The sequence below is a fragment of the Bos indicus genome, chromosome 16, assembly GCF_029378745.1.
Source record: "Bos indicus isolate NIAB-ARS_2022 breed Sahiwal x Tharparkar chromosome 16, NIAB-ARS_B.indTharparkar_mat_pri_1.0, whole genome shotgun sequence".
Taxonomy (NCBI): Eukaryota; Metazoa; Chordata; class Mammalia; order Artiodactyla; family Bovidae; genus Bos; species Bos indicus.
Genome location: NC_091775.1, coordinates 4,770,261 through 4,795,672, shown reverse-complemented (window position 1 = coordinate 4,795,672; position 25,412 = coordinate 4,770,261). Strand labels below are relative to the sequence as shown.

General features: G+C 52.2%; 1 protein-coding gene and 1 long non-coding RNA gene across 2 annotated transcripts; one reads left to right on the top strand and one right to left on the bottom strand.

Annotated features, from left to right (window-relative positions):
- Positions 1 to 6: 6 nt before the first annotated feature.
- Positions 7 to 8,081, bottom strand: LOC109570693 (uncharacterized). The gene is made up of 5 exons (XR_002182518.2): positions 7,988 to 8,081; positions 4,979 to 5,092; positions 4,581 to 4,621; positions 1,043 to 1,132; positions 7 to 184 (listed from the first exon to the last, which is right to left on the bottom strand). It is a non-coding gene; the product is annotated as an uncharacterized lncRNA (long non-coding RNA).
- PIGR (polymeric immunoglobulin receptor) lies at positions 2,647 to 20,318 on the top strand. The gene is made up of 11 exons (XM_019976844.2): positions 2,647 to 2,801; positions 9,777 to 9,870; positions 10,683 to 11,027; positions 11,776 to 12,429; positions 13,591 to 13,923; positions 14,870 to 15,193; positions 16,430 to 16,592; positions 16,968 to 17,089; positions 17,729 to 17,860; positions 17,981 to 18,039; positions 19,036 to 20,318. The coding sequence occupies exons 2-11, from the start codon at positions 9,828 to 9,830 to the stop codon at positions 19,132 to 19,134; spliced, it is 2,274 nt and encodes a 757-aa protein (XP_019832403.2). The 5' UTR covers positions 2,647 to 2,801; positions 9,777 to 9,827; the 3' UTR covers positions 19,135 to 20,318.
- Positions 20,319 to 25,412: the final 5,094 nt, after the last annotated feature.

The following is a 25,412-nucleotide window of genomic DNA, read 5'->3' as shown; positions in this document are numbered from 1 at the left end:
TTCTCATTATTATTTTCCTCTCTGATTATTATTTTAAGAGGGAGGGGGAGCTCTTAAACAGATGAAGCGCTGTCCATCTTGCAGGTGTAACTCCTGCTTTTATCGTCATCAGTCTTGAGTCGGGCGGCCACTCTCCTCACTCAGGACTGGGAGGAACGGCCTATGTCTTGGAGCCAGTAGGTTCCTGGTGGGGAAACAGCAGCGAAAGATAGGAAGCTGGGGGACTCCAGTCACACCGCTAGCATGTGGCTGAGCCCAAAATAGGACGCAGGGTTCTGACTTCATAACTCTTCCCTGGTTCTGCTTCTCATTTGCTTCTTTCCCTAAGCTGGGTCAGTAGGCAACATGGACTTGGGGTACGTGTGGGGAGCATGGGCACCATCAGCTAAGATGGTTTTGGGACTCCTGGGAACACACCAAGACATGATCCAAGAAATGTCCCGTCATCACAGACTGTAGGGCTAGGAGAGGAGCCCTGGGCCCCTCAGGCAGCCTGAGAAGCAGCAGTTTCCTGGACATGCTTCTCTCCCTCCCCACAGGCCCGAAACTCATCAAGGTTGTGTCCTAGGGCTGAGCGGGTCCCCCTTAAGTCGGACTCCAGACAACTAGACACAAGGTAGCCCTGCTTTGGGGGAAGTGGGTAAATGAGAATAAGAGAACAAAACCTACCAATAGCTTGACGATCGAATTCCAAAGAAGAGAGAAATAAGGAAAAACCTTTGAAAGGAGCCGTATAACCTGGCAGAACTAGAATTTTCCCCTCATCGTCCCCAAACCATCTCCACCTCCCCTCACACTCTCCCACTTCATACTGACCCTGGGGCTAGGGAAGGAGAATGACAGCTGAGCGGGGAAGAAAGATGGCTCAGCTATCGATGCATCTCTGGGCCTGTCATCCCCCCGTCACCGCGGGGCTTAGTCCAGGGCTGCCGCTGGAGAGGAGACTGACATTGATGGAGAGACCCCCAAGGGTTTGGGGATGCCAGACAAGGGGGCCTGCTCCTTGCTTGTCCTGTATGGAGCCCTGGGGTCGGCATCTTACCAATGTCCACTGAAGCCCCAGTTACGTGGGGCAGGTGAGCGCAGAAAGCTGCAGGGGTATTGGGGAAAATGAGGCTCTGAAGCACGGGATCTGAAAGTACCAGAAAAATGTGAGTGAGCCACACTTGCCCTGCACATACTGGAGGTCCTACCTGCAGGAGCCCAGAGACAAGGAGCAGAGACAAGGAGACCCGGGGTGGGCAACAGACCTTTCAAGATGGGCTGGCGTAAAGGCCACCAGCCAGCAGGAGGTGTCACACCGAAGCAGACAGGGCTATTCCCTTCTAGAGCACGAGGCCCACTCAGAGGCCCACTCAGAGGCCCACCCAACGTAGGGGATCCTTCCCTCCATCTTGACAGTCACACTGGTGGAAGCCGCCCCCTCACCCAGACCCGCTCCCCTAGGGTTCACAGAAACACCAGAACAGCGACAGGGGGACAGAAAGGAAAGCCAACCCAGAATGAGACTGAGTTTTAAATCGGGAGGAAAGTGAACGAGATATCACTGAACCAGACCAACTTTACATATAAGTGACTAGGTAACTTTTTTCCAACATCAGTCAGATTATGGCTTTAAGGTCTGAAAAAAAAAAAGCTGCATAATAGAAAACAAGGTTTATTTTCTCACCATCCAAACCCATGACCTCAGGCTGATAGCCCACTGTGGCTGAGCGGCTAGCTAAAATAAGACCCAGGTTCTGCCTGCCTTGTGTTTTTTCCAGGACTCTATTTCCCCTTTCCTTCTTCCCCTTCTGGGGTCCGGCCTGCAGGACGCTGTAGACAGAGCCTGGGCCAGCCCTGCACAGGTAGGACTGGGTGGGATTCTTGCATGGGGTGGGCGTGTGAGGGGTGGGGGGAGCACACGAGTGTCGGGGACGGGGCTCCACTTGTATGACTCGGACGAAGATCGTTTGGGGAACTCCTGGGAGTCCTAACCAGTTCAGGTCAGGGAAACCACCAAGGACTAACCGAGTCAGGGAGGGAGGCTTCTACCGCAGCTCAGATGCTCAGCGCTCATTTTGCCGAGTGAGGCGCCAAGCCCGGGTCCCAGCAAGACCCTGAACTCTGCCATTCCCGGAAGCCCGGGGCAGCCGGAGCCTCCAGCTCCTCTAGCATGTGAGAGGGGAAAAACATGGTCCCCTGGGTCCTGGGGGCTCTGGGACTAAATGAAAGGGGCTCTGCAGGAGACGCAGAAAGAGTGGACTTAATCCAGGAAGTGGGGGACGGCTCCCCAAGTGTGTGGAGATGTGAGGCTATTCCTGCCACCTGTACCCCTTCAAATGCATATCAACTCTGCATTAATATCTGGTGCTAGCCTCAGCCTGAAGGTTTGGTATCACTCTCTCTATTTTCCGGCTAAAAAGAAATAATGAAGGGAACTTGCCTAAGATCTTGCAGCTGGAAAGCAAACAGAACAGGCTCTCCATGCTTGATACCCTGTCTCCCATCCTGCAGATGCAATGATGGGGGACTCCCAAGTAACAGAGTCTCCCCAAGGTCAAGGAGAAGCAAGTGGAGCCAGGCAGGAAGGCGGAAAGGAAAGGAAAGCAAGGGCTCTGTGGGAGTCACGTGCCGCTGGCCGGCCGCCATGCCCATGGGAGAGTGTCCCTTTAAGAGCCCAGGTGTGGGTCAAGCACCACAGTTTCAGTTTTGGCAGCAGCATCCAGCGTCCTGCCGGAGGCTTCTACAAAAGCCAGGGCTGCGGACTGGTCAGCAGGCGGTGCTCCCAAAGCTGACGGGATAGGAGGAAGGAGCTCAAAGTAAGTGGGGCTGCTCTGGGATCCCCGAAAGGATGCCATCTGGGAAGGGCCCTCTGTACGCACGACCCCTGATCTCCAAAGAACAGGATGAGGGGAACGTGGCCACCGCCCGTGTGCCCAAGCATATCATGGGGGAGCTGATGGGCACAAGCCCGGGCGCATCCCAGAGAGACAAGTGAGGACCAGGGGTGAACACTCAGCAGGTGGGAAGAAGGGATGTCTGGGCTTGGCACATGGCGTTCTGCTCAAAATTTTGTCTCTGAGTTCCCTCCTAATTCCTCCATAATTTAACTGGGACCTTAGGCAAGGCACCTAATTGCTGTCTCAACCTCTGTTTCCTAATGCGCAAAATGGGCATAAAACTAAGGCCGATCACTTATGGTTGATTCAAATGAAAAAAGATGTGTGAAATCGCTTTGAAAACTCCAGAGCAAAATAACAGTTGTTTTGGTGTTTTCCAATTCAGTTCAGTTATTCCAAACTATTGAGCATCAGACCGACACGGATAGGATAATGCCTAAGCAGGTCCTGGTACAAGGCAGGTACCCTTCTAGTCGTTGAATATTTCTCCCTTCAGCTTTCTGGTGGAGGCACACGAAGTCCATTTTTCTGGGTTTCGAAGACATCCTGAGATCTTTCCAACTTCAGCCCCGCTTTGCTCTCACAGATCCCTGCCACCCCAAGGTATAATGTGCATCACCGTTTCATCCTGTACCTGCTAAGGTGGGAAAAATGAAGTCCTTCCCAGGAAAGTGAGTTAGGCGGGCAAAGCCCCCTGCCAGGCGCAGGCAGCATTCTTCAGTCCTCAGGCTCCTGCTGCCTCTGCAGCCAGGAGACCTCAGCCTGCAGCTCTCTTATCCTGACAGCATCCCAGGCCAGCCAGGGGACACTCAGCACAAGCGCAGCTGCTCTGCAAGCTGCATCCCTCACCAGCCCCACTGCGCGCCACTGCCCCAGGCCACCTACGTGGCCCGCGCTGTTTTGCACCACAGCCTTCACTGTCGCTTTCCCCCTTCACGAGAGGAATTACAAGTCCCTGAACATCTGGAGTTGGGATGTGTCAGTTCATGGGTTAGTGTAGAAGGCAGCTGTCTATGCTCAGAGCCAGTTTTGAAACTCTCCATCCATCATCCCTCTCCCTGCCCTTGGGTGTGGTGATGTGGCAGACAGAGCAACGAACCAGGAGCCAGGAGAGCAGCTGGTTCTGTTATCTCTGCCTGTCTCTTAGAACCTCTGGACTCTGTGGCCTTATTTTACAAATAGTGTAATAGCAGCAGCTTCCAGGTAGAAAACACACTTACCCTTGACTTTCACAGCTTCATCTTCTTCCTACCTGAAACAAACCCAGTGGGAGTCAGGGAGTCACAGGAACATAAACCTGTGTTACAGTTGAGGAAACTGAGGTTGTGAATTAATGTGAGTGGTGTAAGGCCACCCAGCAGGTATAAATGACAACATTTGGGTACAGTCATTTTGGTATGGTCATGGGGATATTTTGACATCACCTAAAAAAACACGATACACAACTTTTTAAAAAGTATCACACGCATGTGGTCAGCAGAGACCCCCGCACCTATGTCTTGCCCCCTCTCTGGGTGGGCGGGGGCTGGGAATCCCAAAGACCCTGGCATTGACACAGTGTGATGGACTGGAAAGAAGTTTTGGAGGCCATGTGTCTGGTTACAGGAAACAAACATAACCTGCCGTACATATGGTAAGTGCTGAATAAATAGCAGCCATTATTAATTTTCAGGAAGAAATTCTTCTGTTGGCACCTACCTCTGAGTTCAAACAGAGTCTTTTCACAGGAACCACCTTTCCTATGAAAAGCAGAGAGGAGAGAATTGGACTAAGTTCTCCTCTAAGACTTGATTTCCTGCTTCTGCACCTTCTGACTGCTTCCTCTCAACTTTAAGACCCTCTGCAGGACAGCACTGTAACTAAAATCTTGTATGCTTGATCCAGAGTGCCTGAATCTGGATCCCATCCCAGTCACTTACCTGCTGTGTAACTTTGGGCAAGCGTCTTACTTCTCTGGACCTCCACTGTCTCATTTGTGAAATGAGTTTACCCATTGTACCCTACCTCCCAGGGTGACTGTGAGGACTAAATGAGTTAACAGATATAAAGCGCCTGAAAGTGACTCCATTGTGCCAGCTATAATCAGAATCCCTCACTTGTAACCTAGTCCCTGGCACATGTCTGCTCCTTCCGGCCGTGACAGTCCAATCTGAACAGCTCGCCCCCAGTCTTCGAAGGATGCTCAGCAAACAGACGTCTGTTCTCTCACTCTGAGACAGGAAAAAGAGAAGACTGTGTTGACTTTAAAGAGGATGTGGGAAAAGGACTGTTATTTTTAAGCCCGATACCCTACTTAGGACTTTACATATGTTGCCTCATTTAATCCTTATGGCGACTCACAAGACTAGATGCAATTTCCAGTTTACAGATGAACAGTGGGGCTCAATGGATTTAAATAGTCTGCCCCAAATCACACAATCCCCAAGTGAGAGAGCCAACAGCCAACCTGAGGAGTCCGTACACTGTGCTACTCTCTAAGTGCACAGCACGCGTAAAAGTCAAGTGCATAAGCCCCTCAACCTCCTGTGCTAACAAGTAATTGCAGTCTCTTACAGTGGAAGAGCACTTTACACTATTGGGAATGCCTCTATGTATATTAACCATAGTCCCCCATCCCAAGGTAGCCCCTCAACTAGACGAGTCAGGGACGACAATACCCATTTTCAGATGGGAGAGTTGAGCCAGCACATTTTGCCCAAGTGGGAGAGCTCTTCTGGTAGCCTGTGACAGAGCAGGACTCTGGACCTCTGAGTCTCTTCCACCCTCCCTTGAGCTACTGTCCCTTGAGCACCCAGAACAAAGAAGGCATTGGGCAAAGTGAGAGAAATCAGCCCTGACTTTGTCCTTCTCAGAGAGGGAATGAGGCCATAACCATTCCCAGTCTGATTGGTCTTTTCTGAACAGCTGGTCCTTGCCAGGCACTCCCCGGAGAGCAAGGCCTTCTGGAGATGGGGAGATGGATCTCAGTTGACCCTGCTTTCCAGAGCTTGCCATCTGGTAAGGTGGGTGAGATAAACACCCACAGACCAAGCTAGGATGGGATAGAGTCAGTGACAGGGCTTCTCAGTCTCTGTTGAAAGGCCATCTGAAAATCTACAAGGCTTATTCCCAGAGCTTCATGAAGCTTGGATTCCATATGTTGAATTTCTGCTGAAGTCTTACATGCCTACTTTTGACAGGGATGGGGCCAGTATGTCTTGGATCTTCCTAGCTCACGCCTTCTTTGGGGAACCTATGGCTTTTCTCTCTATTTCCCTGCTCTCGGGAGCTTCAGTGCCTTTTCTCCAACATTGCCTGTGCTTGGAGATTCTCACATATTCCAGGGCTTACGTAAACTATATAACCTCTCTTACAACCCTGTCTGTCATTACAAGCCTGAGGCCCTTCCAAACTCCACGGACTGCCCTCCCTCCCCTAGTGGTGCTGTGGTTTCCAGGCTCGCCCTCGTGTGTGCTCAGCCTCTGCATCCACGGGAGAAGAGAGTGATAGGTCCACACGGACTCGAGCAGCGCCTCTCCTGGCCATCAGTCCAGGCCGAGGAAAGCCCCTTCCCCAGCCAGGCCGGCTGCTCCCTGCTTCTCTGAGCCCCAAGATCCCTGCTGCCCCAAGTTCACACTCACAGGAGCCAGAAACTTCCAACATGGCTTCAAGCCCCACGTGGTGCCTGCTCTCTCTTCCCTCCAAAGCCCCAAGGACCGTGAGAGCCTTAACTGTCCCTCTGCTGTGAGCCAAGCTGGTGACAAGCCCAGAGTTACTGAAGGCCACATGCTCACCAGCAGCCAAGCCAGGCCCTGGTCCAGAAGACCCTCTCCCTCTGATAGAGGAGAAAGCCTGAACTGAGACGGACAAACATGTGACTCTCAACCACAAGAGCGAAGATCAGTCACTCCGACTGAAGGCGAGCTAGCTAGAGTAATTTTATAAGACGGCAGACTCTATTCTTCAGCAGAGCCTACACCTAGCCCCAACCTGCAACTGTGCAGACATACATTGTGAATATACGAGGGGCAGTAACTTGGTAAAATGAGAATGATCTAGAATACCCCAGCCTGACTACTGAAAATACAACTTCTATTTTAAGAGCCAGGAAAGGTGCCTTCATGCATGATATACTAACCTATGTATATCTGGGAGAATAGGTCCCTCTGAGCATTCAAGGAGTGATAGGGTACCAATTTGATCCCATTCTGTTGTAAGTCTTGGGGCCAGAATCTCTCTAACCCTTAGATTTCCTATCTTCCCAGGAATATATTCTCTATCCCTTGGGTTACTATGATGGTGGATAAAGTCATAAAGCAAAGAAGGTAGCAGAGCATCTTGTGCCAAGTAAATAATATGCTCTCTCTTTCCTTCCTAAAGCAAATCCTTTGAATCCAGCTCCAGCCCCATGAAACTGGGGCCTCCCTGACACCCGAATCTCCCAGGTTTGGGAACAAATATGGTTTTAAGACTTTGAGAGGAAGGGATTTCTAATGATTTGCAAAGCCCAGGGTCTTTCAGCTGAGAGCAGAGAAACTGTGCTTTAAGTGAAGTTTTGAGCAGAGACTTCCTGCTCCTGAGAATGTGGGGGTGTGGGGATAGTCCAGTCTCCACAGGGAATGGACTGTGCGCTTCCTACCAAGGTCAGCTTCCACAAAACTTGCCCTCTAGCTCTGCATGCCTGGTGATCTCATCCCTGATGGGAGGTTACGCAAAGGGTTATTGGGCACATGTGAGCATCCTCCCCCTGCACGGACCTTCACCACTAGCCAAGCATGTCCCAAATGAGAGGTGCCTGGGGAGGAAGTCTTTGGAAAATGTGGCCTCTGCCTGCAGCAAGCCAGGGCAAGTGGCTGTTACCAGTACAGACTAGGGATTGTCTCCTCCAACTCATCCTATGGGAAGACCCACTGCAGTCCAGAGAAATTTTTGCTGATGTCAGGGGAGAACAGAGACGAGAACCAGAGAGCCCCTACTGGTTGTGGCTCCTTAAAGCAGATGGCACGGTGTCCTCCCACCGGCCACTGCGCCCAAGCCCAGTGCAAATGGCAGGTGGCGGGACTCTGCAGTGAGCCCATCCCAAAGAGACAAGAGAGACTTCCCAGCCCTGTGACCCCCACTCCCACCTGGGAGTCAGTCCCACGTCCACCTGGGTGGTCCTGCAGCCAGCTTCGTCCTGAGCACATCCGAGCTGGAGCTGACGCTGGCATTTGGCTAAGGCCACACTCCAGAGGTTAATCATTGGCCTGGTATGAAAAGTCCAGGGCAATTAACCGGAATCAAGAGAGGCTCAAGCTGCCACCCAACACCCATATTTGTCCCTACCTCCCCAAACCCGCTCCCCCAACTCTTCCGAAGAACTGGAGAAACAGAATACCTTTATCTCCACAAGGAAATAAAGAGGTGCTTTGCTGGGAAATTCCCTCACAGAAAAGAAGGAACCAAGATAAACAGCTCTATTGCCTTTGGCTCAAGCTAGCGAAGGGCGTCTCTGGGAGCAGGAGCGAGGCCAAGGCAGGAAGCGGGGCCTGGGAGATGGGTGCCCGCACTCCCTGCTGCCTCGAGCCTCCTTATCTTTATGGGTGCTCGTCACTGCCCAGCACATGTTAACACAGCTTTCTCCTTTCCCCCTCTCATCGTCAAGTCCATTCCAAAACTGAAAGCCTGGCAAGGTCCATGGGAGAGTGGGGACTCCCCTCTTCACTTCCATCCTCCTCCAGGCTGCAGTCAGGGTCCAGAGGACGGCAGGGGTCAGGCCGGGCCCTGGGACTCTCAACCTTCCCCAGCCCTGGGCTGTATCCCCAGATGTGACAAGGGCCACACGTGCAACACCCTCTGAGTGGCCTCACCTTGGATTTTCCATCTTTGTCTGTCAGCCTCACCAAGCAGGAGGCGGTCACACCTACATGTTTAACCCTGACTCCATAACGGAGTCTCTGGGAAATCCTGGGCATGTCACTCAGCATCTCACGATCTTGATTTTTCTTATCCAGGAAGTGGTTGTAATTATATCTGTCCTGTCTCATTTAAAGGGAACTTCTAGAGTTCCAGTGAAGTGGTGTAAATGACAACATTTGAAAAGCAAAGAGCACCCCACAGATAACAAGAATAAGCATGAAGGATAAGCACCTCACCTTTGAGATGGAATATGGGCAGGGAGACAGACTCAGAGCTTGGACTCTGGGGGTCAGATAAAGAGGGTTCGGTCTTCCCCACCACCTCCACCCCCACCCTACCTATCCCCACATTTAATCCCCCTGTGTGGCCTTGAGGAAAGCCCTTAACCTTTAAGCTTTCATCTCCTCCTATGTCAAGTGTAGATAAGAATGCCCACCTCTTAGGAGTGATACCAACTTTAAATGAGATACTGGAGGTGCATTTTTTCACGGGTACATCATGGAATGCAGTGCGAGGACCGTTGGCAGTGGTTGCGACCACGCGGCCTCTGTGCATCTCTATTTACTCGTGTGACAGGCCATAAATTATGCCAGCCCCCTCCACCTCCCAGGGATGTAGGGAGGGCAGCTGGAGCAGAGAGGTGGAGACACTTCTTGGTAGTAACCAATGATCTGGGGAGCTGTTCCTGAGATCTTACAGATCTTGCCCAGGACGGTGCCTACTCCCAACCCCACACGGGTGGGGAAACAGAGGAAATGATGCATGTGTGTCCCTATCCCAAAGGAACTGGCAACTTAGCTGAGAAAATGAAAGTCTACCTATCCCTACTAAAGAACAAAAGGCATTGTGAGACGACGGGACTTTGAGCTGTGATGGGAAAGGCGGGGCCATTCATTCTTTGATAGGTTTTATGTCCGTTGCTGGAGACGAAGAATTGAACAGGTGTTACAGGGGCCGGAAGGTCAGCTAGTCTTGGACAACAAAGGCGTTTCATCCCCTCGTGCCACTGTCTTTCAGCAACCACACAGGACGGTGGCTGGCGGCAGAGACCCGCGGGAGCCCCCAGCGATGTCGCGCCTGTTCCTCGCCTGCCTGCTGGCCATCTTCCCAGGTGCGTCAACCAGGCCCCAGCCCGCTCCATCCTAGTCCCCTGGGCCCAGGGATCGGCCCGTCCCCAGGGACGTCCAGGCAAGGCTGGCACCCCCTCGGGGAGCGACCACAGACACTGCAGGGAGGATCGGTGGGCCAGCGTTGGGGCATCAGGACTAAAAATGGCACTCTCTTGCGTCTGGCCAAGGGTCTTCACTGGGAATAAGGAAAACGAGACCTTGACCTAGAACCAAGCCTCACTCTTGAGTTGCTTTGGGGTTTGGGAGAAATGACTTATATTTGTGCCTGTTGACATTTTTATCTGGAAAAAAAAGAAGAAAAGAATCTACAAAGTATTTTAGAAATATAGGGAAATAGCAGACAACAAATGAAATAATGTAGCACTCCACAAGGATGGTTTTAAATATATATATATAATATACATATATTTATATATATTTAAATATACATAATATATATTTAAATGTATATAAAATATATATAATATATAAATATATTATACCTATTTAAATATATATAAATATATGTATATATGCAAGAAATATTATACATATATGTATACATGCAAGGAGACCACTAAATAAGTTTGCCATTTGTTTTCTTAATGCGGCTATCATTAATGAATTATGATTAAAACCTTAGAATTGTTTAATAATTGTGCAATGTAGCAATTGCCTGGCTGCAGCGCCTGGTAACTAACCCACAGAAGACACATGTCTCAGGAGGAAAAGTTCCTCAGCGTGGACTGTCCAGACCCCCTCAGGAGGCTTTCCCTCCGGCAGCCTCAGAAAGCCCCTGTCTCTGTCCCCACAGTGGTCTCCATGAAGAGTCCCATCTTCGGTCCCGAGGAGGTGAGCAGCGTGGAAGGCCGCTCAGTGTCCATCAAGTGCTACTACCCGCCCACCTCCGTCAACCGGCACACGCGCAAGTACTGGTGCCGGCAGGGAGCCCAGGGCCGCTGCACGACCCTCATCTCCTCGGAGGGCTACGTCTCCGACGACTACGTGGGCAGAGCCAACCTCACCAACTTCCCGGAGAGCGGCACGTTTGTGGTGGACATCAGCCATCTCACCCATAAAGACTCAGGGCGCTACAAGTGTGGCCTGGGCATTAGCAGCCGTGGCCTTAACTTCGATGTGAGCCTGGAGGTCAGCCAAGGTAAGGGCTCAGGCTCTTTAGATTTCTGAGGAGAGCGAGAGGGAGGAAGGATTTCCCGAGAGGGCAGGGTGTCCTGGCATGGGGAAGGCCGTGGGTCCATCCAGAGCCTTCCATTTGCACAGTAGAAGGTGGGAATGAGACAGATGGGACCTACTTGGACAGGTGGAGGCCGGATGGGCCACTCTAGGTCTTAAGGGCCTGACACGGTTCTGGTTTTACTAAAGCTCTAGCTTAGAAGAGTGTGAAGAGAACAAGTTCTCTCCTCATATTTGTTGCAGGTGGGACCAGAGGTCCAGGAGCAGGGGGAGATTTGTAGGCATCCTTAAGTTCTGCTGTTAGAGCACCCTTCACATCAAGACCTTGGGCCACCAGACTTCTTTTAACATGTATTCTCTTACCTGATCTCCAGTAGTCCCTCAGAAGTCTCTGCATAAATTAAATGATCAGTTCTTATCCAAAGACCATAAGATTGGATGTAACAAATGACACAGGCACAAGTATCGAGAGAGAACAGAGCAGGGAGAGATGAGTGCCAGCTTGGGAAGGCTTCCTGGAGGGGGCAGCAGAAAAGCTGGGCTTTGGAAGACAGATTCTGACACTGTCTCTCTGGGAAAGAGGGCCCTCCGGGTGATAAGCATACCCAGCCCTCATCAGAAACATTGAGGAAGTGAACCGTGTGGAAGGCAGCTCAGCATCCTATGATGCAAGAAAGAAAACCACAACTTGTTCCCCACCCTTCACCCTGCAGATCCTGCACAGGCAAGTCATGCCCACGTCTACACTATAGACCTGGGCAGGACTGTGACCATCAACTGCCCTTTCACGCGTGCGAATTCTGAGAAGAGAAAATCCTTGTGCAAGAAGACAATCCAGGGCTGTTTCCAAGTTGTCGACTCCACCGGGTATGTGAGCAACAGCTATAAAGACAGAGCACATATCAGTATCCTAGGTACCAACACATTAGTGTTCAGCGTTGTCATCAACCGAGTCAAGCTCAGTGATGCTGGGATGTATGTCTGCCAGGCTGGGGACGATGCCAAAGCCGATAAAATCAACATTGACCTCCAGGTGCTGGAGCCTGAGCCTGAGCTGGTTTATGGAGACTTGAGGAGCTCGGTGACCTTTGACTGTTCCCTGGGCCCCGAGGTGGCAAATGTGCCCAAATTTCTGTGCCAGAAGAAGAATGGGGGAGCTTGCAATGTAGTCATCAACACGTTGGGGAAGAAGGCTCAGGACTTCCAGGGCAGGATCGTGTCCGTGCCCAAGGACAATGGTGTCTTCAGTGTGCACATTACCAGCCTGAGGAAAGAGGACGCAGGGCGCTACGTGTGCGGGGCCCAGCCTGAGGGTGAGCCCCAGGACGGCTGGCCTGTGCAGGCCTGGCAACTCTTCGTCAATGAAGGTGAGACCTGAGAGGCGGAAAGGGGAGAGGTGGGCAGTCTGCAAGTGAGAGCCCAGCTTGGCCCCTCTGAGTCTATCTGACAGCTTCTGTCCATTGACCGTATCTGCTCACTGACAAGCTCTGGACCAGATGCTCTGGGCGCAGCACGAGAGCCCCAAGGCTGTGCGCGATGGCCTCTGCCTTGTGCTATCTCTTAACCCTTCTTCTCTGTTACCAAAGGCCTTTGATGGCCACCCCTGATCCTTAGGAATGAGGGGAGTGAAGATCCCGACTGTCTGGGTTTGAAAGAGCCATGGGAAGCACTCTACGTGGAGTCTCCCTGACCCCAGAGCAGGATGGCAGCTCAACCATCACATTCCGGTGGAAGAAGCCTTGGCTTGTGTTGGTCTCATAGCTTTCCCAAGTCAATGCCCTGGCTTCCAAAATCTCCCCTCCAACATCTCTTAGGGCTACTTGTTATTCAGCGTGATCTGGTTGAATCCCTGCCCCTTTCCACCCTGGGAGCACCCTGTAGTGAGTTACCGTCTTGAGAAACTGAACCAGTACTTGTTAGTGGTCACTACACTTGAGGCTTTCCCATAAGGGGCTCCCATTCCCTGTCCTTCTTTCTCCTTCCAGCTCAGTCCTCACCACCTCCCTCAGCATTTTCAGTCACCTGGGACTCTCCCAGAACCTCAGCTTTAGTTTCTTGAAGATAGACCACGCTTCTCTTGGATATGGCCTTTGCGGCCCTCAATAATTAAATTTATCTGTGCTACATAGTATATATTTTAAATCAAACTGTTCTAAATGTATTTTCTTAATTTGGAGGAAAAAAAACCCAACCTGGCCATCTTGTGGGACGAGCTAATAATAAAAAGACAAAAACTATCTAGAGGGAGATTTTATAAGAAGCCCAAGGTGAAAGGCTGATGGTCACTCTTTAAATGCCTTCCGTTCTCTGCTCAGAATAAGGTGGGGAAGGAATAGTGGGGGAGGTCCCTGAAGACGGGGAGAAGGCTCCTGCGCCAGGCTCTGTGACATTTGGAAAGGCTTTTTCACTTTCTGAGGCCGGTAAGGGGATTGCTCTACACCTCACTCTCCACCCTGGCTGAGCCCACGGGGAGGAGGCTGCCCAGCCCACTCTGAGTTCTCCCATCCCATCTTTGTCTGTGCTTCCAGAGACGGCAATCCCCGCAAGCCCCTCCGTGGTGAAAGGTGTGAGGGGAGGCTCTGTGACTGTATCTTGCCCCTACAACCCTAAGGATGCCAACAGCGCGAAGTACTGGTGTCACTGGGAAGAGGCTCAAAACGGCCGCTGCCCGCGGCTGGTGGAGAGCCGGGGGCTGATGAAGGAGCAGTACGAGGGCAGGCTGGTGCTGCTCACCGAGCCGGGCAACGGCACCTACACCGTCATCCTCAACCAGCTCACCGATCAGGACGCCGGCTTCTACTGGTGCGTGACCGACGGCGACACGCGCTGGATCTCCACAGTGGAGCTCAAGGTTGTCCAAGGTAAAAGTTGAACTTGGGCAAGAGGGAAGGGAGGCAGCTCCGGGACCCCTCCAGTCAACCTCAGCATCACCCCCAGCCACTCTGCCTCCCGCCTCCCCCACCTCCAAGCTGCTGGAGAGAGCCCACCCGTTCATCCGTAACCAGCACCCTTCCCCGACCTGTCCATACCAGCAACAAACACCCTTTCCTGCCCCCACGCTCTTCAAACCACCACACATAGCAACTCCTGTGATCAAGAGCATCAGCTTCTTTGACAGTCTGTATGGCACCAGCTGAAGCAGAGTTCAGTTCTTTGTACTGAGTCTTGCTGCTGTTGTTCAGTTGCTAAGTCACGTCCAGTTCATTGTGACCCCACGGACTACTGCACACCAGGCTTCCCTGTCCATCAGCAACTCCAGGAGCTTGCTCAAACTCATGTCCATTGAGACAGTGATGCCATCCAACCATCTTATCCTGTGTCATCCCCTTCTCCTTCTGCCCTCAATCTTTCCCAACATCAGGGTCTTTTCCAATGAGTCGGCTCTTTGCATCAGGTGGCCAAAGTACTGGAGCTTCAGCTTTAGCATCAGTCCTTCCAATGGGTATTCAGAGTTGATTTCCTTTAGGATTGACTGGTTTCATCTTGCTGGCTAAAGGACTCTCAAGAGTCTTCTCCAGCACCATAGTACTGAGTCCAGGAGAGCAGATAGCAGCAAGGAAACACACAGAAGCCCTTGGCAAGGCCCGTGGTCTGTGATAGACTGGAAGGACTCATAGTGGACACCAGTAATCTATTACATGGTCACATAATTGTAAGTGCTTTTTGTTCAGTATAGTGTATTTATTTAGCATGCTGTCCAAAAAGGAACCGGACTGTGGACGAAGCACCCCCACCCCGGCCCCCAGTCACATGCCTGCAGCATCACTGGGGCCAACTTCTGCACCTGTTTCTCCCTCCCTGCTCCAGGAGAACCAAGCCTCAAGGTACCCAAGAACGTCACGGCTTGGCTGGGAGAGCCCTTAAAGCTCTCCTGCCACTTCCCCTGCAAATTCTACTCCTTTGAGAAGTACTGGTGTAAGTGGAGCAACAGAGGCTGCAGCGCCCTGCCCACCCAGAACGACGGCCCCAGCCAGGCCTTTGTGAGCTGCGACCAGAACAGCCAGGTCGTCTCCCTGAACCTGGACACAGTCACCAAGGAGGATGAAGGCTGGTACTGGTGTGGAGTGAAGGAAGGCCCCCGATACGGGGAGACGGCGGCTGTCTACGTGGCAGTGGAGAGCAGGGTGAAGGGTGAGTCTACGAGGGCCAGGCCCGCATGCCCCAGGGGACTCCAGAGAATATTGCCTGAGAACATCTCCATCAAGGGTGGCCCCAGGTTTGGCTGTAAGAGGCAGGGGCCGGGGGAGGCCTTATGCCCCTTCCTGGTCTCATTTATCCTTCCAAAAAGGACATCCCAAATAAACATACAGATTCATAAAAAATAGTGCATTTGTCAATTAACCTCAGTCTCAAGACAAATCCCATAGTCACCCCTTCAGGCCACCATGTAGCCAGTCCTATATGGAGAGGTCTTCTACATGTAGACATGTCTAAGTCACTGTTATACCATATTCTGCCAAAGTCGGCTCCAGAGAGCCAGATAACCTTCATGCACAAGGTCTGGTAAGGAAAATCCAGGCAATCTCTTCCAGTAAGATTGCATTTCAAACTGCTTCTAAAAATATCCCATGAAATGTCTTATCCCTAACGAGAGGATATTTTTGTGTGCGTGCATGCTCAGTGGTTAAGTCGTGTTCAACTCTTTGTGACCCCATGGACTGTAGCCCGCCAGGCTCCTCTGTCCACGGGATTCTCCAGGAAAGAATAGTGGAGTGGGTTGTCATGCCCTCCTCCAGGGGATCTTCCCAACACAGGGATTGAACGTGGATGTCTTATGTCTTCTGCACTGGCAGCCGGGTTCTTTACTGCTAGTGCCACCTGGGAAGCAGGCACTAGAGATCAGGGATTGAACAGGTGTCTCCTGCATTGGCAGGCAGATACTTTACCGTTGAGCCACCAGGGAAGCCCAAGGAGTATGTTTAGTGCCTCTAGAAATGAGGTTATGGCAGCTTCCAGTTGTCAGGCTCACTGAAGGGACCGCTTGCTAAGCTGCCACCGACTCTTTGCAACCCCATGGACTGTAGCCCACCAGGCTTCTCCGTCCATGGGATTTTCCAGGCAAGAATACTGGAGTAGATTGCCATTTCCTTATAGTCAAGAGGCCCTGGGCAAACCCTGTGAAGAATCTCCCTGTCAGCCCTTGTGCACAGCTGGATCTAGGCACGCAGCCTTACAATGGAAGTGAAGTTGGTATGAATAGGGCAGAGGTTGTCTGTGACAGGCTGGAGAAGAGTGTAACTCCCCTGCTTCTGGTGTTCTCTGAGACCCTGTCCGAAAAGGCGTGAGATCTCCCCAAGATCCTGGGATTTCTAATGAAGTCCCGCTCTGCAGACTCCCTAAACTCAAGCCCCTCTCTGCTCTCGCCAGGGTCCCAAGGCGCCAAGCAAGTGAAAGCTGCCCCTGCGGGGGCGGCAATACAGTCGAGGGCCGGGGAGATCCAGAACAAAGCCCTTCTGGACCCCAGCTTTTTCGCAAAGGAAAGTGTGAAGGACGCTGCTGGTGGACCCGGAGCACCTGCAGATCCTGGCCGGTGAGGAGGGGTCTGGGGACCCCCACCTGGAGAACATTCGAGAGTCCAAGGACCTGAGGCTGGGTCACCAGGTCCCAGGAAGAAAGCCCGTCCACCTCTTGACAGTGGGTGCACCCACGCCACCTTGGCCTGTGGTCTCTGCCCTTCTGAGGCCGGAGCGCGGTCCACCATTCAGCTCCATCTCCCAGTCCTGGGATGCAGGGAAGGCCCAGTGCTCGCTTTTGTCCTGTCTGAGAGGGCTTCTTAGAAGGACGGAGCTTGGGGGGCTGTATCCGGAGGAGGGAGTGGATAAATCTGGTTGGCTGGACCCAACCTGCCAGCCCCTCCTGGGACCCCCAGTGTCCCCTGCAGGGACTAAGTTAACCCTTCCCCCAGCCCTACAGGATACAGCGGGAGCTCCAAAGCACTGGTCTCCACCCTGGTGCCCCTGGCCCTGGTCCTGGTCGCAGGGGTCGTGGCGATCGGGGTGGTCCGAGCCCGGCACAGGAAGAACGTCGGTGAGTCCCAGGGCGCTGCCTGCCCGCCGCCTGCAACCTCCAGCCCTCAGTCCTGGCCCCACAGCTCCAAGGGGTCTGCCGGGGTCCATCCTCTCTCATCCGCTCAGAGGAAGGGTCCGGGCAAAGTGAGGCGGGGGACAACCAATGCACACGTGCCCGAAACTTCCATTATGTGCTGCCGTCCAAATGCCGACTCTGGAAGCGCATCTTCAGTCGCTAGGGGATCTAAGCTCACAGGGAGGGGCTCCGGGAAGAGGAGGGCAGGGTCCTGGAAACCTGGGCTTCCAGCCTGGGGGTGAGGACCGGTCAGCTGGGTGGCGCTGGGTGTCCCCTTCATACCTCTGGTGTCCATACAGCTCAAGACAGAGATGAGGATAATCACTTCCAAGGGCTGGTGCGAGGGCAAAACGAGATCCTGTGCTCTGGAAGGTCCCACAGTGATGAGCAGAGGCCAGGGGCTGCTGGGTCTAGGTTTCTGTGGACAGGACCTGGCGGGGAGGCTCGGGTCATTTTCATTCTGCCTCGGGTCCTCATCAGAGACAGCCGTCAGAGACCCTGCCCCGCTCCAGCCCTCCTGCAGGGATCCCTCGGGGACCTTCCGCTCCCAGCCCTGCACCAACCCCCTTCTCTCCCCGACAGACCGGATTTCAATCAGGAGCTACCGGACAGATATCAGCATGTCAGACTTTGAGAACTCCAGGGATTTTGAAGGACGTGACAACATGGGAGCCTCTCCAGAGGCCCAAGAGACGTCTCTCGGAGGGAAGGACGGTACGTCCCTCCCTGGAGGACTGCCCAGCCCTGGGGTCAAGCATGAGCCCCGACTCTGCCTCTGGAGCAGGAATTGGGGGCCAGGGAGAGCTGATGCCCCCTCTCCTGCTCTTCACACAGAGTTTGCCACCACTACCGAGGACACCGTGGAGAGCAAAGAACCCAAGAAGGCAAAGAGGGTGAGGCCAAGGAGGGAGAAGGAGGCCTCTTGAGGGTGACGAGGAAAGGCAGCAAGGCCTGCAGTTAGACACGGGGAGAAGTCGTCTCCGCTGAGGGCTGGTGCCAGGGCAGGGAAGGGGTGTGTCTTTCTGGCTGCGGGGTTGATGTGGCTGAAATCCAGGCAGGAGGTGAGCTGCACTGATGGGCTATCAACAGGAGGAGGGAGGGAGGTGGTGCAGGGGCGTGGAGAGGGGACTGGGGGGTGGTGAGGACAGTGGCCGCATTAAAGATTCTGGCCACAGGGTGGGCAGGTCAAATGGCATTCCCTGGGGATCAGGGAGGTGCTCTTCCCGGGCCATGGGACTCACAGACTTAGCTCAGCACCCTCACTGGAGGATTTTTGGGGCCCGGCATTTTCACTGGGCCTGGAAGACTTTGCTCATGGGGGGCCCCTTCCCACCCCAACCAAGATCCACCTGAGTTGAAATCCTACCTGCCTTTGGGTCACAGGTTAACCTCTCTGCTTATTATCACTGATGCTTATTATCACGTCCACACCCCCTGGCCACAGTAGAGACCCCAGCATCTGGAACAGTGAGGGGAACAGGTCGGTCTGGGAGACAGCCATCCCCTCCAGGCTGGTGGTGTGTCTCTGAGCCGGTAGAGGAAGAAGCTGTGAACCTCTGTGGCTAATGCCAGCCTGGGTCACCTTGGCCACGACTGTGGGCAGGGCTTCCGGGGACGGGCTCAGGGCCCCAGAGGTGGTTCCACTCCACGTGTTGGAAGGAGGTAGTGAGACCGAGGCAGGTATTTTTAGAAGCTGCAGTTTTCCGTTTCTCACGATCAGTCCCTCAAGGTGAGTGTGGCGGCTGGGGTGAGGAGGGTGGGCGGACACAGGCTCGAGCTGCTTACGACAAGATCGTGAATTTAGGACACTTAGCGCGTCCCCTCCCCTCGACCCCCACTGTCCCGGAGCCGCGGCCCCCAACACTGACTCCTCTCCTGTCACCCCCCAGTCGTCCAAGGAGGAAGCCGACGAGGCCTTCACCACCTTCCTCCTCCAGGCCAAAAACCTGGCCTCCGCCGCAACCCAGAACGGCCCGACAGAAGCCTAGACGGAGCCCTGGGCGCCCCTTCCCTCCGCACGTGGCAATCACGCTCCGAATCACGCTGATCCTCAGGGCCCTCAGCTCGGGGGGCTCCACTGCCTGCACTCACACCCCGCCTAGGCTTCTCCTGTCTGTCCTCAGAGGGTGTGCTGGTTCCTTCTTGGTGGCATCCAAGCCTGGCTTACTTGTTCCTATTGGGGGTGAGGTGGTACGAGGAGTTCCCACCTGCAGCTTATTCGAACGAGAGAACTAAAGGTGTGGAGGAGAATTAAGATCGCAGAGGGGCCTCTCAGAAAGAAAAGGAGTGGGTGGGGAGACAACCGCAGAAAGGGGGCCATTCAGCGCTTCCCTGTCCCCTTATTTGGGGATGTCAGTGGAATCCTCCCTTCCACCCCATCTCTGCACCTCTCCATCCCCACTCCATTCCATCTTCTCTTCTTCTTTCCCTCATTAAAAATGTGCATTTGGTTACTCACTAGATTCCAGGGACTCTGCTAGACACTGGGATAGGTAGGCCGCAATCCCAGGCGGCAGCCTTCCGCAAACATCAAGGAGCCCCTGGAGCCCACAGCATCTCTTCACGTGTACACTCACTGACCTCTGCCTCTGCTGGGAGAAATCATAAAGGGTCTGCAGCCCTGAGGCCTTAGGGATTATGTAACACAGGCATACACACAAGGCACCATCAACACATTCTTACCATTTCACAGGTGAGAAAGCCGAGGTCCTGAGAGGTGGAGAGGTTTGCTCAGAGTCAGCAAGTGAGATGTACGAGTCTCAAGCTAAAGATTTGACACCTGCTGTCCCTACAGGAGGGCCTCCTCTCTCCAGATGAGACAGCATTCCATAGGAAGGAGAAGAAAAATGTAAATAAGACTGGTCTTTCACAGGCCCCACATCAGGGAAGATACCCCTTTCCCTGTCTGTCACTCACAGAGACCTAATAGGATAAGAGAATGGTCAAACACTCAAAACCCCCGAATGTGAAGAGTTCTAAGTGGAAAGGGAGAAAAAAGGGGGGATTTGATGGTGCCAGGGAGGGGCTGATCTCCAAAGAACTAAGGTTTAAGTTTTTTTGTTTTTTTTTTTCCTTCTAAGCTCTGCACTTCAACTAGCATCTATGAGCTGGCACTTGCTAACAAATCAAAAATGTGAATTAATTAATAATTAAAGACCATGATTTCCTCCAAGGAGGCTCAGACTGCATCTGTCCCCATACCGTCTGTTCCCCAGGCAATCCTTTCAGAGCAGTTTGCTCTTTTAGGCACCCCAGGACACAAGTCTAAACCAGCTTTCCCCGACCTCCAGCGCTGGGCTGAGAGGGGCTAGCGGGTGGCCTATGAGTGGGACCAAGATTATCTTCAACAAAAGGATAGTTTGGGGTCTATACCAGTGGTCAAGACCCCAAAGCTCTGTGTTATAGGAGATAATTAAGACTGAAAGCAGGTGTAACCAGCACTCCTCTTAGACATTAAAAAATATCTTGGTGTGGCATCCATGGAGCACTTGACCTTAAATCTCATACCTCCCTGGGTTTTCCGCTAAGATCAAGAGGCTGTTAATTAACAGCCCAGGTAACCAAACTCAGGTAACCAAATGAATAAACTCCCTCCACAGACTATCAACTAGAAGCCAGCCAGATGATACGTGTTGGGCTTCAGAATAGTTGACCCAAAGTCTCTTGGGGGGCAGAGATTAGATAAAGGATTCCCTTGTTGCCCAAGGCCATTCCGAGGTTTTGGTGCTGAACCTTGTCATATCCTACAAGCCCTCATGTCACCGCTAGACTCTTCCTCAGGGTGTCTGTGTGTGGAGAGTTCTCTGTGGGAGAAAGTCCTTCCTGACCTTCTACCCCACCCGATGTGGGGCAGAGCCTGGTCTTGAACGTAATGTTTTCCATGCTGTGTGCTTCCCCAGTCTGAGATCTCAGCACTTCGGGAGAATTAAAACTGCACGATGTGTCATAAGCTATCGCTGTTTTACCCTCAGGAAGCTGGTCTCTGACCCACCAGAGAGTCATGTCTGGGGCAGAGGGCTAAGATACAACTTCTGTGTTAATGCGATATCCTGCACACCAGTGCTCAGCTCAGGCAGCCTATCCCGGTCCCCAGAATCAAAAGCCAAGAAACATCCCTAAAGCTGCGATCGTCTCTTGTTCTGAACTGACACTGTCAGTAGGCGACAGCAACTTTAGTACTACGTCCTGCCCCCAACCCACCTGCTCCTTCTATGAAGAAGGAAGCTGGTCTATGGCCTCAACGGGATCGCTAATAAGTTACAAAAAATCACCAAATTGCAGGGGAGGTTGGATGGGATATTAATTTCCTAGGGCTACTCTAGAAAGTGCCATGAACTGGGTGGCTTAAAACAACTGTAATTTATTTTTTCACCATTCAGGAGTCTAGAAGTCTGAAATCTAGGTGTCAGCAGGGTCAGTTCCTTCTGGGGGCTCTGAAGGAGAATCTGCTCATGTCTCTCTCCTGGTTTCTGGTGGTTGCCAGCAATCCTTGGCTTGCAGTGGCATCTCTCCACTCTCTCCCTCCATCATCACCTGGCCTTCTCCCTGTGTGTTCCTCTGTCTTCACATACCTTCTTACAAGGACATCAGTTATTGGATTGAGAGCCCACTGTAATCTGGTTTGACCTCATTCTAGTGAATTACATCTGTAAAATTCCTGTTTTTAAATATTTAAGGTCATATTCTGAGGTTCCAAATGGACATGAATTTTGGAGGCACACTAGACAGCCCAATACAGGGGGATAACAATCAACTGTGGGATTGATGATGATAAACCATAAAACCACAGTGTCCAGCAACCACTCAGAGAACTACTTCAGTATTTCTGACGGCAAGAGAATCTTCCTCAAGTTCTTGAATCATCTTGAATTTTTTCTTTTAAAAATCCATTATATAATAATGATTATGCATTACAAAGTCCTAATAGTGGTTGCTGCTGCTGCTAAGTCACTTCAGTTGTGTCCGACTCTGTGCGACCCCATAGACGGCAGCCCACCAGGCTCCCCTGTCCCTGGGATTCCCCAGGCAAGAACACTGGAGTGGGTTGCCATTTCCTTCTCCAATTCATGAAAGTGACAGTGAAGTCACTCAGTGGTGTCCAACTCTTAGCGACCCCATGGACTGCAGCCTACCAGGCACCTCTGTCCATGGGATTTTCCAGGCAAGAGTACTGGAGTGGGGTGCCATCACCTTCTCCTAATAGTGGTTGAGAATCTGTTTATAGCAGTTGATTTCTCTTTGTAAAACTATACACATTCTGTGCTTAGTCGCTCAGTCGTGTCTGACTCTTTGTGACCCCATGGACTGTAGCCCGCCGGCTCCTCTGTCCACGGGGATTCTCCAGGCAAGAATACTAGAGTGTGTTGTCATGCCCTCCTCCAGGGAATATTCCCAACCCAGGGATTGAACCCAGGTTTCCCTCATTGCAGGCAGATTCTTTACCCACTAAGCCACCAGGGAAACCAAAAAAGACTGGAGTGGGTAGCCTATCCCTTCTCCAGGGGATCTTCCTAACCCAGGAATAGAACCGGGGTCTCCTGCATTGCCGTTGGATTCTTTACCAGCTGAGCTACCAGGGAAGCCAAAAACTATATATGTGTATATGTATGTATGTATATATGTGTGTGTGTATACAGCTAATATTTATTAATATTAGCACTATATATATACATATATATAGCTTTACAACTTAGCTATAGATAGTGGCTATATAATTTTATAGATAGATAGATAGATAAAATTTGTCCAAGTCTTTCCCAAAACTCAGGACAGGGCATCTCCCCTAAACAGCAGAGAGGACCTGCATGATGTGGTCTGTGAAGCTGGTCCCCAAGGCAGAGAAACAGGTACAGTTCCCCTGTCCCCACACTTCTGTGAAATAATTCTGCTATGGAGCCTGTACAGCAAAATAATAAATCATATCAGAAACACTAGATATCTAAGTAGACAGGCATACTGAGAGAGAAGACGTAAGACTGAGACCAACAGCCCCCATCTAGCCAGGAAGCTGAAGCCAGAAGGGAAGGAAGATAGGCTGTAAAATTTGAGGAGTTCTAGAAGCTTATAAACCTCTCCTAAGGCAGATAAGGAAACCGGCAGCCAATCCACCCTTCAGTTCAGTTCAGTCACTCAGTCATGTTCAACTCTCTGCAACCCCATGAATCCACCCTTACTAGAGCCAAAAGTCTTTGTTTAAATGTATGAAGCTGCTGCTGCTGCTGCTGCTGCTGCTAAGTCGCTTCAGTCGTGTCCGACTCTGTGCGACCCCATAGACAGAAGCCCACCAGGCTCCCCCGTCCCTGGGATTCTCCAGGCAAGAACACTGGAGTGGATTGCCATTTCCTTCTCCAATGCATGAAAGTGAAACGTGAAAGTGAAGTCGCTCAGTCATGTCCGACTCTTAGCGACCCCATGGACTGCAGCCTACCAGGCTCCTCCACCCATGGGATTTTCCAGGCAAGAGTACTGGAGTGGGGTGCCATTGCCTTCTCCACACCTCCTCCCTAGCCATCCTCAGATCCCTAAGACTTGCTTTTAACAACCCAGTGTGACGTTGTTTGGGCCACACATGAGGTGACACTCTCATCTTACACATCCCCATGCTGCCCGGCAGGCCCAGCCACAGGCCAGCTGAGCTGTCATCTTCATGGACACACACTCACATGCAGGGCACAGTCACACTCACACTCACAACCAGGCACCCACGCACTCACACGCTCATGACCACACACTCACAACCACACACTACTCACTTTCACACTCACAACCACACATACACACACATATACCACACAGCCATATACTATACACTCACACTCACAACCATACACTCACAACCACACACCACACACAATCACATACCATATACAACCACACAACCACACACTCACAGCCACAACCACACACCACACACAATCACATACCACACACAACCACACACACACACATTCACAACCACAAACTCACAACCACACACTACTCACTTTCACACTCACAACCACACACTCACACATTCACATACACATACATACACACATACCACACACAACCATATGCTACACAGTCACACTCATAACCATACACCACACACAATCACATACCACACACAACCACACACTCACACATTCACAACCCCACACTGCTCACTTTCACACTCACAACCACACATACACACAACCACACACTCACACACAGCCACAACCACGCACCACACACAATCACAAACCACACACAACCACATACCATACTCACACAACCATACACCACACACAATCGCATATCCCACACAACCACATACCACCCACTCACACATTCACAACCACACACCACACATAATCACATACCACATACAACATAACACACACTCACAACCACACACTCACAACTACACACATTCACAACCACACATACAGTCACACATCACACACACACACACACACACACACTAACATCACACATAAAACACTCCTGTGTCACTCTTTGCTATCACCCAGGCACATATCCCAGTCACACACCACTCATGCTCATCCATCACACCCCTCAGGGTCACACCTACAGTCTCTCACACACACATTTCATTCATTCACTTATTCTCTCTCCCTGCAAGGCATCCCAGGCCTCAAGCCCAGCACATGTCGGAGCCCAGCCGTGCGGCAGCCATGTGGTTGGGAGGAGGCCTCCAAGGAGAGAGGCTGACAGGACAGCCTGGACCCGAGCCTCACGGCTGCCCTCCACAATTTGGTCAAGGGTGGTTGGCGGAAATCACAAGAGCAGCTGCTCGGGGATGTGGGGGCGCAGAACCCTGCCACCCACACTTCCTTTGCACCTGTCACAAGTCTCACACTCCACTTCCACTGCGGATGCTGTTGTTTGTGTTCTGATGAGCCTGTGACAGACCTGAGGTGTGGGGGCCAGTGGGGGTCAGGAGGAACTTTCCAGAAAGGCGTGGAGACAATCTGAGTCCCCTGGGGGCCCAGGAGGTCGCCACCCCTGGAGGTGGGGACCCTGGGAACTGAGCTATGGACAGCCTCCAGGGATGAAGCCAGGGAACCCTCTGACCAGAGCTCTTCCAGGTCTCGCATGAGGGGCTCTATAGACACCCGCATGGCCATGGTTTCTGCAGGGCCTCAGGGACTCCATGGAAGAGGGGAAGGTGGGCACCACCCCCACTTCATCCACAAGAGGACCGAGGCCCGAGCTAGGAAGCACCAAGCCAGGACCTTCTGACTGGAGCTTCTGACAGCCCGGGCTTCTGACTGGAGCCTGA

Excerpts from the sequence above, each read along its gene's own strand:
- PIGR (XM_019976844.2), top strand. The coding sequence starts at position 9,828 with ATGTCGCGCCTGTTCCTCGCCTGCCTGCTGGCCATCTTCCCAG. Across the intron at positions 11,028-11,775 it reads GAGCCTGGAGGTCAGCCAAG|ATCCTGCACAGGCAAGTCAT; the intron begins GTAAGGGCTCAG and ends TTCACCCTGCAG. Across the intron at positions 12,430-13,590 it reads GCAACTCTTCGTCAATGAAG|AGACGGCAATCCCCGCAAGC; the intron begins GTGAGACCTGAG and ends CTGTGCTTCCAG.